Genomic DNA, 15025 nt, shown 5'->3' on the forward strand with positions numbered 1-15025 from the left:
GGAAACCCGCCCCCCCCCCCGAAAACCCAGGTCTTGCCACAGTGGCACAGTGTTTAAGGAAGAAACCTTGGCTTTCTCTCTGAGATAGAATGGCATAGGAAGGGGACAGAGAGTGGCCTGAGCTTTCCCGAATGCCCTGCTGCACACTGGGGCACACTCCCTGACTCCTCCCAGCCCGCCTGCCAGGTGCTTGGGGAGCGGCCCAGTCACCACGGGGCCCAGGTCGGCACTTTCTCCCAGGAAGGTGGCTGCCCACAGCTCCTTGGTCCCACTGCCACATCCCCTGGGCACCAGGGTCAGGGGCTGCTGTCCACTACACCGAGAGGAGGGCGCTCCTGAAAGACTGTGACTCTCATGGGGCGTCAAGGCAGGAATGCAGATGCCACAGAAGGTTCTCCAGGTACAAGCGGTGCAGGGACGCTGGCCAGAACCTGTGCACGTTACAGACCCACGTGCTTGAGGGGCTCCCCGGGGTGATGCCTGAGTCAGGACCAGACTAAGGGGTTCCTGGGTCCGGGTCCAGATGGCATGTGCCGCACGCTTACTAGCCAGTGGCCTTGGGCAAGGTGGCTGCCTTTCTTGTCTCTAAACCGGGCCATGGCGGCTCTTACCTCACTGGGTTGTTGTTAAGGACCGAGTAAAAGACTCAGGCAGCACCTGCCTCTTCCGTCCACCTCCATTTGCCCCTCCCCCAAGAAGGAGAATCCTGAAGATTCTGACCAGGCCTCCTCTTGGTTTGGCTCAGTTTGACCCTGTCAGCGATGCTGAGCTCAGTGGCACCATGTGTCACCCCCACCCCAGGTGAAAGATCAGCTCTGCCCAGCAGCCTGCCCCCCACAGGGCTTAAGAAAGCGACTCGGGGGACAGGGAGGAGATGTCACAAGGGGTCAGCTGGGCGACCTGGCTGCCTGGGCCTCAGTTTCCTCTTCTGCAAATGGCCGAGAAGGGTAGCCTGGAGGCCCTGCAGGTCTTAGGCCTGGGAGGTTTGGCCCTCAGGACCCTGAAAGGCTGCCTGGAGCCCGAGTCCTACAGGGACCTGTCGGAGGAGAGAGGAACCCTCTTTCCCCCGCCTCGACCTGTGCACGCCGGCCCCCAGCATGTGTGCAGGCCCGCAGTCCGGCCTCCATGGACCTGGGGGCACTAGTGAGGGGCTATTAGCAGACCTGGTCCCCTGTTCTGCACCCCAGTACCGGCAGGTGCCCACATTGTACCTCAGGGAAAATCAGTTCAGCAGCCTGCCACGCGAGGGCAGCACGGGAGCGGGAAAGAATGTGGGTCCCGTCACTCCCGAGAAGGAACGTCCAGCCCTGGTTTTCCAGAAGCCCTCGAGGCTTCCAGGAAACAAAAGCAACTCAAATTCAATTTGATTTGGAAAATGCACAGATGCCCCCCAGCTGGTCCCTTTGGAACCCAGTGGCTGCACGGTGAGGCCTCTGCAGAGGCCCCAGTGGCTGTCGGCTCGGGCGTGCTTCCTAGGCTGTGTGAGCTTGAGCTCAACAGCCTCTGGGCACCCTGGCCCAGCTCTAAAATCCACTCTGCAGGAAGGCTAAGGCCAGGCCACCTTGCCGTCTCTTCCGGGAGTGCTCCTCCCTGCCACCTCCCAGATCCACCTCTTCCCCTGCAGCCACAGCTGGTCACCAACACACACACACACACACACACACACACACACACAGACTGGAGGTGCCCCTGGGCCCCAGGATCTGCCCTGGGTGCATCTGAAGTCTGGGTCCTTTATCTCAGGACTCCCAGGGCACAGAGACCTCAGATGGCATTTGCTGCCCGCCCCTCCCCCAAGCCCTCTGCGTCACGTTCCTCCATTGGCTGCACCAGGCAGAGAAAGCTGCAATTAGAGCCTTCAGGTGCCTGCGTCACGGCAGATCGAGTGCAGCCAGGCGAGCGTTGCCATGGGAACCACCCCCTGAACTGATGGACACAGAGCCCATCCTACAGCGGTTTCCATGGAGAAGGTCCCGATGTTCTCCAGTAATTTCTACAGTTCTTTGTTCCTCACAGCGGCCCTAGCTTCACGCCAGGAGCTATTGATTGGGGTTATTTTTTTTTTTTCCCTTTTTTCTCACATGGTAACTGTGGCTTTTTGAAGCCACCGCTCTTCCGCTTCCTAGGATCCAAGGAGGATCCTGCCCTGGGCTGGCCCGCTGTTCTACCTGTGCCGTGTGGCACACCTCCCGGCCAGCACCCAGCCCCCAGCCCGTGAGCCCGAGAATGCCACCTTACAGCTCCAGATCTCCCTATGGAGCCATATATCAGAACCGAGGAACGTTAAGGCCAGAAGGGCCACCAGAGAGGTTGGGCCACTTGGCTGAGGACACACAGCTACTGAGGGGCAGGGGCAGGCCTCCTGCTTTTGGGCTCCGGGCCTGAGCTATCTCCACTGCCCCCAGCCTTTGGTGGCCCAGCATTAATGTGACTTCTCCAAAACCATCCCAGCCCATCCCGGGGCACAGGTGGAATACCTGCCCATCCAGGACCGCCCCTTCTGCGCTGGGCTGAGGGAGAGACACCCTCACCTCATCCCTGGAAACACCCCCTCCTGCTGCTGATGCCCAAGGCCAGCCCTGGGCCAGGTCTGGGTTCCAGGAGCATTGTGGGTAGCCCACGGGGAAGCCTTGTGTTGATGCTGGGGGTCCCTCCGGGGCAGGGATGGGCCAGTGCCCAGGAGAGTCCACGCAAGAACTGGTGACTGCGTGGCAGTGTCTCACTGGCAGGGGCCAGAAGTGGGAGAGCTGGGATCTGGCCTCTTTGACCTGGGGAGGTGGGGGAAATGGGGCCTCAGGCCTGCACCCAGCACCCCCTCCACTGCCAGTCTCAAGTAGGTATGCTGCTCAGTCTTCTGCAGCCTGGACACCAGGTGGCGCTCTCAACCCTGTCCTGCCGCGTTCCCGGCCCCCTGCTGGGAAAAGTGGCCAAAGCCTGGGGTGGCCCACCCAGGGAGAGCCAGAGAGGCCAGCATCCCCAGCCTCCAGTGCTAAGCCCCTCTCTGGCTCAGGGCAGTCTCTGAGCTCCTCCGACTCTGAGCCCTCCTCCCCCATTTTTCTCTGCAGCCGTTCTCATTCATGTCCCCGACCTCCCATCCCTGCCCCACCCCCCCCATCCCTGGGGATCCTGAGATTTCCTTGTTTCCCCACCAGAACTCCCTGTCCCTGGGGTGACACTAACATGCTCCGGCCTGTTTTCGAAACTCGGGGCTCCAGAAACCTGTCCACAAGTAAATGACAGAAAAAGCCCTCCCTCCGCTGCCCTCCGGGGCTCCCCGCCTGCCTGGCCACTTCTCAGATGCATCCTACACTGAAAATGTTTGAAAAACTCTGTGCTCCCTTCTGCCTAGAACAGAAAGTCACGTGGGAGAGGGTCAGGGGCCAGAACTGCTGGCCCCCATGCTGGATGCCAGCTGAGGAAGGCAGGGAGCATCCGGGGGTCCCCTCCGCCCCTGCCCCGAGAGGCTTCCTCCTCCCGCTGCCATCCTGACACAGTGGTTCCCAAAAGCCGGGCATGCCGGAATCCAGAATCTGCATGTTCACCAAACACGTGGGGCGGGGGGGCACAGACCACCCTCTGCCCCCAGGAGCAGCGCAGCCTGGACGGCCTGCGTCCCCGTCCTTTCCTCCGGCTGACGCTCCTTTCTGCTCCTCTCTGTTCCCTCAGGGAGGAGTGAAGGTTCTCATCACAGGCCCATGGCAAGAAGCCAGCAATAACTACAGCTGCCTGTTTGACCAGATCTCAGTGCCTGCGTCCTTGATTCAGCCCGGGGTCCTACGCTGCTACTGCCCAGGTGAGGAGGCGGTGCCCCTACCGAGGGGGTGGGCCCCCCTCCCCGAGCGCCGGGTGCAGGGGCAGCCTGGGAGCGACGCTGGACAAGTCACGTCACTACTCTGGGCCTCGCTTTCCTCCGCGTGATGAAGGGGTCCCGGATCCACTAGTCTAATGTCATCGGTTGAGGATCAAAGGGGTATGAAGCCTGCTCAGCTGGGATTTTGAAGTTCATGAACATGATGGGGGTTGTTGGGACAACCAATGAGCTGGGTTGACACACCCAGGACTGGGCACAGCAGGAGACCAGAGCCACCCTCAGCCTGAAAGTTTCCAGGAGCTGGTGGTAAGAGCCGGGCAGGTGGAGGGGCCTGACGGGGGCCACACCCGAGGTCAGAGCAGCCAGGCAGCTCTCTCTCCTCTGGCCCGTGCCTCCCAAAGCTCCCGCCAACCAGAAGCCACAAGAATGAGAGAGCCCAGGCTGTGTGGTCCACACAGGGCACTGAGCAGATCAGAGAGGGATGGAGAAGGCCTGTCAAACTGATAATAATCTGCATGGACTCCCTTGAGAAAGTGAAGCCATCTGCCCTGCCCCCGGAAAAAGGTGCAGGCACAGAATTTTCTTCCGGTTTCAGGGGCAGGAGCGCCTCTGCCCTCCCTGTGGCTCTGACCTTCTCCGTCCCTCACTCGGCTTCATCGTCATCTACTGGGCTTGACGTCCCTGTCTGGTCAACTTCTTGACCTCTGGCCATTGCTATCTCCCCGCTGGCCCGCCAGCTCCATTTGTCAGGGTCTGTGTCTTTCCTGGTCACCGTGTGGCCCCAGGGCCTACAAGTGTCTGACATGTCACAAGAAGGAGATCAGTATTTGTGAAGGAATCCGTTTCTAGAGCTCCTGTTTTCTGACCTCTGTGCTGGTTCTGGGAAGACCCGTTGGCTGACATGAGCTCGGGGATGGCCTGTCCAGGTTGCCCAGGCAGTGAATGGAGAGAGAGACCATGTTATCTGAAGCCAAGGGATCTACAGAAGGACAGAGTGCTCCCTGTGGAGGCCCAAGGTTAGAGAGAGAAGTGAGGACAGGGGCCTTGGGCCACCCCAGCTGTCTGTCTCCCCCCACACCATCCCCCAGCCTGGAGCTTCTGTGTCCACATGGAACATTCTTTCTTCTCTCTCTCCATTCCCTGTGCAGCCAGCCAGGGCAGAATGCTCCAGGACTGGGTTCACATGCTCGGCCCTCCCCTACCCCACTCCCTGAACCCAGCACCTCCTTCACCACAAATGTCCCAGGGAGCCAGGGATGCTGTCCAAGTTGGCCTGCCCCCGTTGGCCCTGCTCCAGGGGACCCATTCAGCCCCCTTTGCTCCCAGCAGCCTTGCTTGTTCTGGAGCACAGCCATCAGGATGCCAGCCCAGACTGGGTCAGCCTATCACAGCTCAGTGCTACACGGCTAATGCAGCCATCACTCCCCGCCCCCCCCCCCAACCTCTACCCCGGGGTGGGGGTGGGTAGGGGGACAGGGCAGCGTGTTATTGCACGGTCCACTTACCACCTGCTGCTGGAACAGGACTTGCCCGGCCTCTAAATAGAAGCCACTTCCTGTACCTGGCTCTTGCCTGGCTGAGGACCCAGACCTTGCCTGTCCTAGGTTATCTGACCCCTCCGCAGAAAAGGCTGGCCTTTGCACGCCCTCTGGCTACTGTCCCAGGCCACGACCTGGCGAATCCCGGGTGCTGGACCCGTCACACCACAGCACATCCCGGATCAGCCAGTTACCACTTGGTGACTTTAGCTCTCAGTCCTTGACCTCTCTGGGCCTCGGCTTCTACATCTGAAAAACCAGCTGCCAGATGGGTAAGAGCAGAGTTGAAGGACGGTCCATAAAGCACTTGGTTCACAGTCTCAATTCACGAAGGGGCTCCACTAGCGAAGCCTTAGCTCTTTCTGCTTCGAGGGGAAGAGGGGATCCACTCTGTTCCATCTCTCAGCAGGCGGCTGTCCTGGTCCCTGAGCATTCCTGGGTCCCGAAAGCTGGCAGCCACCGTGTCTCCCAGTGGTTCAGGATCCTCTAACATAGCACATCTTGGACCCAGGGGTGAGAAGCCACAGGTTCAGGCAGAGACTGGGAGCCAAGGCCTCGCTGCTAGAGCACCGACTTGTTCTGCAGCTGACCGCAAAGAGAGGGTCCCCCTTGAACATGTCTGCTTTAAGGCCCAAATTAAAACCCGTCACCCTGTAAAACGGTGCTGGATGTACGCATGCATTCCTTCACGCACCGAATCGTTCACCAGGCACTGGTACACATCTAGAATGGAGCAAAGCTCAAGACTCAGCCCCTTGGCCCAACTCCGTCCCCAAGGGGCAATCAGTCCAGGGAGGAGTCAGTCACACAAACAAGCCACTGCCCTGGGGGGTGATACTGGCTGCTCGGAGACCTCTTCCCTGAGTCTTCAAGGGAGCAGGGAAATGAGCTGATCTGGAAGAAGGGACACCTAAAGGCAGAGCCAAGCTGGCCTCGCCCAAAACAAGGGCCCAGAGGCCTGTGAGCACAAGCCAAGCGACCTCAGGAGCTGCGAATGACATGGGAAGAAGGGACACAGGGAGTGCATGTGGCCACTAGTCACCAGCCTGACACCCGACGAGGAGACTGGACCCTGACCAGGAGCACGGTCCCCCACTGTCACTGGCCACAGATGACACACAGCAGAGTCTGTCTCCTACAAGATGGCAGTCGTGCTCCAAGAGCGGGAGAGAGACAACCAAGTCAGGGCACTGAGCCCAGGGTGAAGGGGTGGTGAAGGGGACTTCAGGAAAGCTCCTCCCCACCCCCACCCCACCTTGGGCTCAGGAGGAGACAGCAGTAGCCACCAACCAGAAGACTTGTTTTGGCCACAGCCCCACCCCGGGTTCCTGGGCAGTCACCAAAGGCAAAGGGTGAAATTCAAAATGAGGTGGGCAAGGGCACTGAGATTTGAAGCAATTCATTCAACAAACGGTTGAGTGGCCACCCCATGCATGCCAGGTACTGACCTTGGCCCCGGGCATGAAGACGTGATCAGGACAGACCTGTGCCCCACTCTCACGGAGCTTACATTTTACTGCCGGAGACAGAAAGAAACAAGGAGGCAAAGAAATAGCGGGGCAAGTTGGGGGGGATATGGGTGGGGGTGGGAGAATTGAACATGGCAGGGTTGGAGAAGAGGGCAGGGACCAACCATGTCCGTCCTTCTAAGTCATGGGAAGGAGTTTGATTTGGTTTTATGTGCAATAGGAAGCCATTAGTTTTAAGGAGGGAAGCGAAGTGATCTAAATTATGTCTTTCAAAGATGATTCTGGGTGTGGGAGAACAGATTGTAGGGAGGAAGAACAGAAACAGGGAAACCGGAGGAAGCGGGCAGAGGGGTGATCTTTCCTGACTTAAGGAGGAGAGCTCCCTGGGCAACATATTCCCATCAGTTTCGCGTAGGAGCTTTGGAATATGGCCCCCCAACCCCATCCCAGCAGGAAACAGGTAGGTCTCCAGTACACTGTGCTTGCCCTCAGCAGGTGGTAATGCAGGAGTCTAGGCGAGAGAGGATGGCAGCTTGGACCACAGTGGTGGCAGTGGAGACAGAGAAGTGGAGGGACCGGGACTCGCCGATGGACTCAAGGAGGGGGAGGGAGAAGGCCAAGGAAGTGTCCCTGTGTGCACCACGCTGCTGGTCTGGGACCCATGAGACTATGCAAGGTCCTCTCTGTCTCTCTGGGGAAGGATGGGATGCTTTCAATCAGCCACATTCCAGCATCACTGCAGGCTGTACAAGTGCTGGGAGGTGCTGGACAAGAGGGGCACCCTCGGGCCAGAACACGTGTCACAGAGCAGCCGTGGGCTCCCCAGCGCCAGCCGAGGCCAGGTGGCTTGCTACCGAGCGCAGAGCTGAGCGGGCTCGGATGGGATGTGTGCTGACTGTCCTTTCTTCCTGTTGGTAAACCAGGCAAATCTCTAGGGAAGATGAGTGATCATGAACTTGGAAGTCGGCCTGGGACACTATCAAGGCCTCAGGAGGTTCTGGACTTGGCTGGGAACCCCTTGTCCAGAGAGACACCACAGGAGGTCCCCTGGAACCCCCACCCTCCATGGAGCCAGTTGGCTCAGCTTGTAGTCTGGAGCTGAGAGACCACCCCAGGGTGGAAGCAGAGGGGAAAAACCCACTTGTCACCCTTGGGCGGTGACTTCCTGAAGACCCTCGCTCTGGGGACAGTGGCATAATACATACCTGGGATGAACAGAGGCCACAGGTCAATGACTTGGTTTTCCCCTGGGAAGTAAGGTCTGCATTTACTCTGCCCTGGGGAGCAGCTGACTTGGACAGCTTTCTCGAGTCTGTAAGCTTCTGAAAGCCAAGAGCCCAAACAGTAACACGATCCCTATGTGCGTCCTCCCTGGAAATCTGTCCTGGGGAGGCCCTGGGCACTGGTATCTGGTGTTCCAAAAAAGCAGGGCAGGGAGCACACAACCCTGATGTCTACCGGGGGACGAGACCTGGTGGGGGAGAGCAGACCGCATACCTACTCTGACCCCCGGGACCATCAGCCCCCCGTATTTCAACAGGAGCCACACAAAGCCTTAACCCCAGACATGAAGCAGGTTTCTGCCGGGGGTGGGCTCTCTTCTTGCTGATGGTACAAATGTCCCAGTCGTTATACATCCAATAAATACATTGAGCCCTGTTTTGGGGACAGAGCAGTGAATGAGACCCACAGGGGCCTGTCTTCCCAAAGCCCACTGTCTAGGTATTGGAGGGGAGGTGCAGGCTTCAGGCTGGCACTCCCAGCTTGGCACCCGTGGGCCCAGAGTCACAGGCACAGATGAACCTCCTGCTCTCATCAGGGAGGCGGAGGAAGTTCTGAAAATACTTGGAAGGCCATGCTAAGTGCCTCAGGACAAGCTTGTAGGATAAGATGAAAGGGGGAAATAAAAATACAAAGACTCCAAAGCAAATGCTTTCCCGGGATCCCATCTAGGGTGGATGAGATGGGGGAGAAGTCAGGCAGCCATGGGACAGGGTTGGGGACCATTCATTCATTCACTCAGCAAATCTGCACTGAGTTCCCGGTACCTGCCCTCGCCGGGTGCAGGAGTGATCGCGGGGCTCCTGGCTGAGTCTGGGGTCTAGAGAAGGTTCCTGGAAGAAGAAGCACTACATCTAGGCCTTGAGGAATGAGCAGGCGGAGGCTGGGGTTACCCTGTGAAGGGGAGTGGGGAGGGGGCACTCCAGGTTCTTGTGTGGTACGTCAAGTTGAAGGGCACCCATCCCTGCCCCTCGCCCTGACCGCTCTTTCTTTTGCTTTCAGCCCATGACACTGGTCTTGTGACCCTACAAGTTGCCTTCAACAACCAGATCATCTCCAACTCAGTGGTGTTTGAGTACAAAGCCCGGGCCCTGCCCACGCTCCCTTCCTCCCAGCATGACTGGCTGTCATTGGACGGTAAGAACAGCGCTCGGGTCACCTTGCCAGGTGCTGAGGAAGAGGGGCACTTGGGGACGCTGTGCACAGGGTGTGAAAAAGGAGGAAGCATTTGGATTCCCTTACTTTTGCTTGGAGTGAAAGTCTCCACCACGGAAGGACCCACTGAGTCCCTGCCCTTAACCTTGATCTCTCCCCTGGCACAGAATGAAGTTTGTGAGTTTGGGCCTTCGGCTGTCACTCCTGCCAGGGGATCTGAGTGGCCAGACAAGCCCCCGAGTTGCTAAGAGGTTCCTCTCTGGACAGACCTCGAGCAGCGGGGTCTGTCCATCCTCTGCCGCCGCCCCCCCCCAAGCCAATTTCTAGGATGTCCTTGAAGAGAGAGCCCCCAGAGACCGTCACCAAGCCCCGAGCCTCTAAGAGATGAAAGCAATGTGGGAAGCTGGGTGGAGGGAGCTCTGGCTTGGCTCCTTTCGTGATCTAAGGCCTGGATAGGACGGCTTGGCGGGGGCGGGGGCGGGGGGGGGGGTTGGGAGAGGGTGCTGTGTATTAAGTGCTTTTGCTTTTTATGGGTTACAAACCAAACCTCATGGAAAGCCCTCAAACACCTGTCACCCCCTGCTTCTAGGCTGTTTTTACTTTAGCCTGTGCCCTGTAGAGCATCTGAAACAAGCCCAGGATCATCCTCGTGGCTGAGGGTGGAGGGCCAGAGGGCCCCAAAAGGCTCAAATGGAGGAGACAGGACCTGCTGTCCAAGCACGGCTCTCTGAGAGCCACCGGCCTTGAACATGAGTGAGTGTTGGTACCAGAGCCTCTGCAGAGAAGAGCTGCCAAAGACAGGTGGGGGGTGCTAAGGTCAGAGGCTGCCCTTCCCAGCCTGGGCATGCCCAGCAGAAGCCCCGGAAGTGGCGTGGGGAGCCGAACTGGCAGTCTGCTCTCTGCCCCCAGACGGAGCGGGAGGAACGGCTGCACACGCATCAGTATCAGGGCGGCTGGCGGAAGGGCCTGCCCGTGGGGTGCTGGCCAAAGACCTCCATCAGCCTGCGGTGTGGGCCTTGCCCAAGCTGATCCTGGGCCCTCTGTAAGCACCTCTCTCCTGTGCACAGCAGCCCTTGGCCTTCTCACCTCCCAGACTTCCCCTTGGGGCTGGCTGCCGGGGGATTTCTGGGCTTGGGCACGTGCCCTGGGCAGCTTTCCTGAACCCAGTGTGCAAATATCAGCCTCATCCCAGCCCGGCTCCAGCAATGACGGGGTGCCTGGCGGCCACCCTGGCCGCCGAACCCTCTGAGCTGTTCCCAGAGGTGGCCTTGGGTCAGCAGGCATCTGCACCCTGGCAGTAGCTGTGTGGGAGCACCGGGCTGGCCTTGGCAGCCACCCTGGGCAAGACTGGAGCCAGCCAGAGCTGTGATGATGTCCTGCAGGATGTAACAGAGAAGGGCAGGGTGACCAGGGGCTCCCGTTCAGGAAATCCGGTTTCAGCCTTGGAGAACAAATGGGAAACGGAACAGGCTAGTCTGCAGAGTCCTGGCTCTCCCTGAGTGACCAGGTCACCTCGCCAGGACAGGCTGAAGGATACTGGGACCAGCGCAGGACCTGCCTGGAAGCTGGAGCCCTTCAGAGAGCCAAGTCTCAGCCAGGCGGTACCTCCGAGTGCAGGAAACAACAGCCAGCCCCCCAGAAGCCAGAGAGCAAGCTGTAGCAGGGAGCCTGTGAGGCAGACCATGGGCAAGGAGAATCATCTTTGTGTCATTACAGACACACTTCTGAGCCCTCCGCCACACCAGGTCCCTTGGGCGATGAGCCTGCTACCAAGCTGGACACCTGCTCCCCAGCAGCCCCCTCCAGAGGGGACCTAGAGCTCTGACCTCCACAGGCCTCCAGTTGAGATAAGCATCCTTCAGGCCCTGGAGAGATGACAGGAGTTGGGGGAAGGACGTGGCAGGCCCACCCCGACCCAGAGAACAGATCAGGGCCCCCGCAAGACCTCAGGAATCCCTCTCCCTTTGTCTCGACCAGGTGTCCTTTCAAGTAATAGGAAGGGAGGGGTGGCCACTGCAGAGGAACCGTAAGACCCCTTCCCTAAACGAGTACAAGTGCCTTATCCACGGAAGGAAAATTTTCCCAGCATTTCACCAGCCTGATAAATAATAACCGTGCGGGGAGGTGGAGGTGGGGAGGGGGGGGGAGAGCAGAACCGCAGCCGCAGCGCGAGGGCTTAATCTGCCCAGTGCAAAGGGGACAGCTGGGACAGCCCCGAGGGTAGCGGTCTCCGGGGCCTCTGGCCGACCCCGCGGCCTGGCAGAGAACTTGGTGTGGGGGAAGATGCTGCAGGGGCCAGGCTGGCGGAAGCCTTCCCCTCCGCGCCCCTCCCCTCCCGCCCCCGCGGTTACCGGGCAGATTCGCCCCGGGAGCTGCTGGGAGGTGGGGACGCGCGCGCCGCGGCGGCGAGGGGGAGGAGAGGCGGTGCAAAGGGGAGGGGGCGAAGGACCGCAGCGCCGAGCAAACTGGGGCGCGGCGGCCGGGCGGCGCGCGTGCACACACACGCGCGCACGCCCACGCACGCACACGCGCGCACGCCTGTCCGCCCGCCCGCCCGCCCGCCCGCCCCGCCGGCCCTCCGCAATGCAGGGGCGCTTCGCCGGCCGGCCGCCCTCGCCTCCCCTCGCGCCCGCCGGGACTGCGGCAAGGCCCCGCGCCTCTCCCCAGCCCTGCGGGACCCGCGAGGCGCGGGGAGCCCCGCGGCTGCGCCCGCGCGCGGTTGTTTTCCCCGCACCCGTCGCCCTGCTCCCGATCGTGGGGGCGCGCTTTGCCCCCTCCCCCATCCAAGTGGGGGAGAAATGTTTGGGAAGAGGATTTGTGCCTTCATTTCATTTTTAAAATGGATTTGTTTTGCCAGACGAAAGGCCGCGTGGGGGCCCGAGCGTGGAGCGCAGCGAACCCGCACGCGCGGGCGGCGGCGGCGGTGGCGCAGCCTTTGTCTGAGCCGCCCGGCCCGGGTCGGGGGCGATCGTCTCCGACGAGGTGCTTGGGCACCTAGTCCCCAAAATCCCAGCTGAGCGCAGCCCTCACCCGACGCGGAGATCGCGGAAGGAGGAAGAAGAAGGGGGGGGGGGGTGCGCGCTGTCGCCGCCACTTAGCTGGCTCGGGGCAGACTTTAGGAAAACGCATCCCGTGGGTCCCAGGAGCTGCAGCTCCTCCCCCAGATCTAGGGGGCTTCTCCTTCCTTACCCACCCCCGCAGCCGGGTCTGCCTGGACCCCCACTGCCTAGCGCGGGCTGGCAGGTTGCAGGCCGCAGTATGTAATTGTGCTCTAAACTCATGTGTGAGTAAATGAGTGCCCACCGGACACATCAAAAGAGTTTAATCCAGCCCAGTGGTCAGGAAGGCTTCCCAGACCTAAGACATCAAATCTGAGCAGGCATCCGCTAAGCCGAGAGGGATGAAAAGGAGTATCTTGGGGCGGGGCGCAGCGAGCGCTGAGGGGATGAATGACACCGTGGCTGCCTCTGGCCAGGCTGCTCTGGGAGCTACCATTTTCACCATTTCACGCCAAAGGTGCAAATCCAGAACAGATTTCCCCATGCCTGACCCCAGGCCGCTTGCAAGGAGACCCCAGAGTGGTCTGGGGCAAGCCAGCTGTGTATTTGGGAAGACAATGGCACCTCTTCCAGGCTAGAGACAGTGAGGCAGTGAGTTTACCCTGGAGACATTTTGGGAGGGGCTCTGGGAAAAGTCTCTTCTGCCCGCTGCGGGTCCTGGAGATACACACAGCCAGGGCTCTGCCGTGCGCGGGGAGGATGTGCAGTCCGTTCAGATGGTCTGGCCTGTGCCTGTGTTTGCGAAGAGAATAAACCCAGTCCACTTGACACTGCGGCTCTGGAGCTGGGGGGGTGGGGCTCACAGCTAACCAAGGGCACTGGGACACCTTTAAGTGATTCCTGTCCCTGGAAGAGGAGATGAGTAGAACTTCTGGCTGCCCTGTTCTTTCTCTTGCCCTGTTCTTCCTCCCCAAGGCCAGGTCGAGAAGCCCCCGCGGCCCCTCCGGCCCCACGGCAACCCCAGCGGCCCCCTTCTTGGAAGCCCACTAAGCTGCTTATACGTAGACTCTATTTTCAGTTGCTCCTCAGGCAGCTGAGCCTCTGCCTGGGCAAGAGGATTGGGGGGAGGCCGGGATGCAGCTTTCTGGGGCTCATCAGCTGGCCATCTGGGCAGGCCTCCTGCTGACCCTCGGGGGCAGGAGAGGGACCCTGTCCTCTCCAGCAGGGTGGGGAGCAGGGGCTAGAGCTGTCTTTATCATCTTCCTGCATAGGAAGACTCGGGGCAAGGTGGACACTCCCCAGGGCCCAGGGGGCCATCCAGGAGGCCGACCCCCAGGGCAGCCTGCTTCAGGTCAGATGTCTGGGACGACTGAGAGCAGTAGGGAGAGGTCCTCCCTACTGAGGAGGTGGAGAGAAGGAAAAGTGAGATTTGGTCTCGGGGTTTGGCTTTCTGCTCTGACCAAACCCTCTATGCTAACAGACGGAAGAAGGAAGACGCGTGGCTGGGGTGGTCCCAAGCCCTGCCTCCCACCTCTAGGCTGCCTGTCCCTCACATGTGGCCATGGTCCTGCCAGCCTTTCCCCTGAGAGCCGGTTTCTAAAGGCAGCCTCCCCCCACCAGGAGCCAGAGGCCATACACTGACCTAGAGACCACGGGGGGTAGCCCAGTGGCAACAGGCCGGCCATTCCAGTTGCGAGACTGCCCCCCCCTCAAGCCTCTGGATGTTTTTTTCCCTCCCCTAGTGATACTCCAGGGTGTCAGCTGCTCCTGGCCCCACTCCCTCCCTCCTGGAGACTCACAGCTCACCTCCCAGTCACCCTCTCCTGTGCCTATTGTGTGACGCTGAACTGTCCACGTGAGAGAACATGCCCAGAGCCAAACCATTATTTAAATAAGTAATTTGGGTGTAAATAATTGAAAATGTCACAGTTTTACTAAACGTAAGTTTTACTAAAAATTTTATGGAGTAGGATACAAAATTCACGTGCGTTTTTAAGCTATGACATAGAGCGAGAGTGAATTGTCTTAAGCTGGGAGAGCTGCCTTGAATTCCATCCATAGCTAGCGCCCGAGGGCCCACCCGCACCTGCCTCTGGGAGGACTTGGGAGGAGAAGCTTGAGGAGCTAGGACATAGGGGTCCTCTCCACAAGTAACAGTCGGTGCTACCAGGAGACTCTGGCATTCTTCTGGCATGGGTTAGCTCATGGTTCTCTGGTGCTTTTTTGCCGGAGCTAACCTGCTTCATGTGCCCCAGGCTCCACTCCAGAGACAAGGTGACTGTAGACAAAGCTGGTTTGACCCAGTCTTCTACTTGGGACTTGAAGCTGAGTGGCAGGGATACCCCCTTCTCTGAGTTGCAGCCTGCCCAGCCAGTGCCTTGCATCAAAGCATGAGGGCCCTTCCCATAATCGGTCTCTGCAGGGTCTGTGTCATTACAGACTGGGGATGGGTGTCGGTCCTTAGCTCTCCTTATTCAGGGGCCAAGGGGCCTGGTCCTCAGATGCCTCCTGGAGAAGTGATCTCCTGGCGTTAGCAGCTGGGGCCACACCGTGTCACCATATAGATGAGTGTAGAGCTCCTCTGTGTGGCAGGGAATAGGTCACCTTGGAGCTGGGCCTCACCACCTCCGTGCGGCAGTGACAAATGGGGCCCAGCAGAGAAATGGCACTGAGGAGCCCAGCCTCTGCCGAGGCCAAGGAGGCAGCCTCGGCAAGTTCATCCTGGCTGTTGGGGTAGGAAATAAAGTAAAGTCCATGGTGTGGGGCGGGGAG

The 15025-nt window shown here is 59.7% G+C and overlaps 1 protein-coding gene across 6 annotated transcripts in view; it reads left to right on the forward strand.

Moving 5' to 3' along the window:
• The window catches only part of CAMTA1 (calmodulin binding transcription activator 1), an 848343-nt gene that overhangs the window by 760171 nt on the left and 73147 nt on the right, over nucleotides 1-15025 (forward strand). For all 6 annotated transcript variants that reach the window (XM_042994232.1, XM_042994235.1, XM_042994238.1 and 3 more), the window contains 2 exons: nucleotides 3667-3793; nucleotides 9102-9236. In XM_042994232.1, coding sequence (XP_042850166.1) covers nucleotides 3667-3793; nucleotides 9102-9236 — 262 coding nt within the window. The remainder of the gene's footprint in view (nucleotides 1-3666; nucleotides 3794-9101; nucleotides 9237-15025) is intronic.

The sequence above is a fragment of the Panthera tigris genome, chromosome C1 (genome assembly GCF_018350195.1).
Source record: "Panthera tigris isolate Pti1 chromosome C1, P.tigris_Pti1_mat1.1, whole genome shotgun sequence".
Classification (NCBI taxonomy): domain Eukaryota; kingdom Metazoa; phylum Chordata; class Mammalia; order Carnivora; family Felidae; genus Panthera; species Panthera tigris.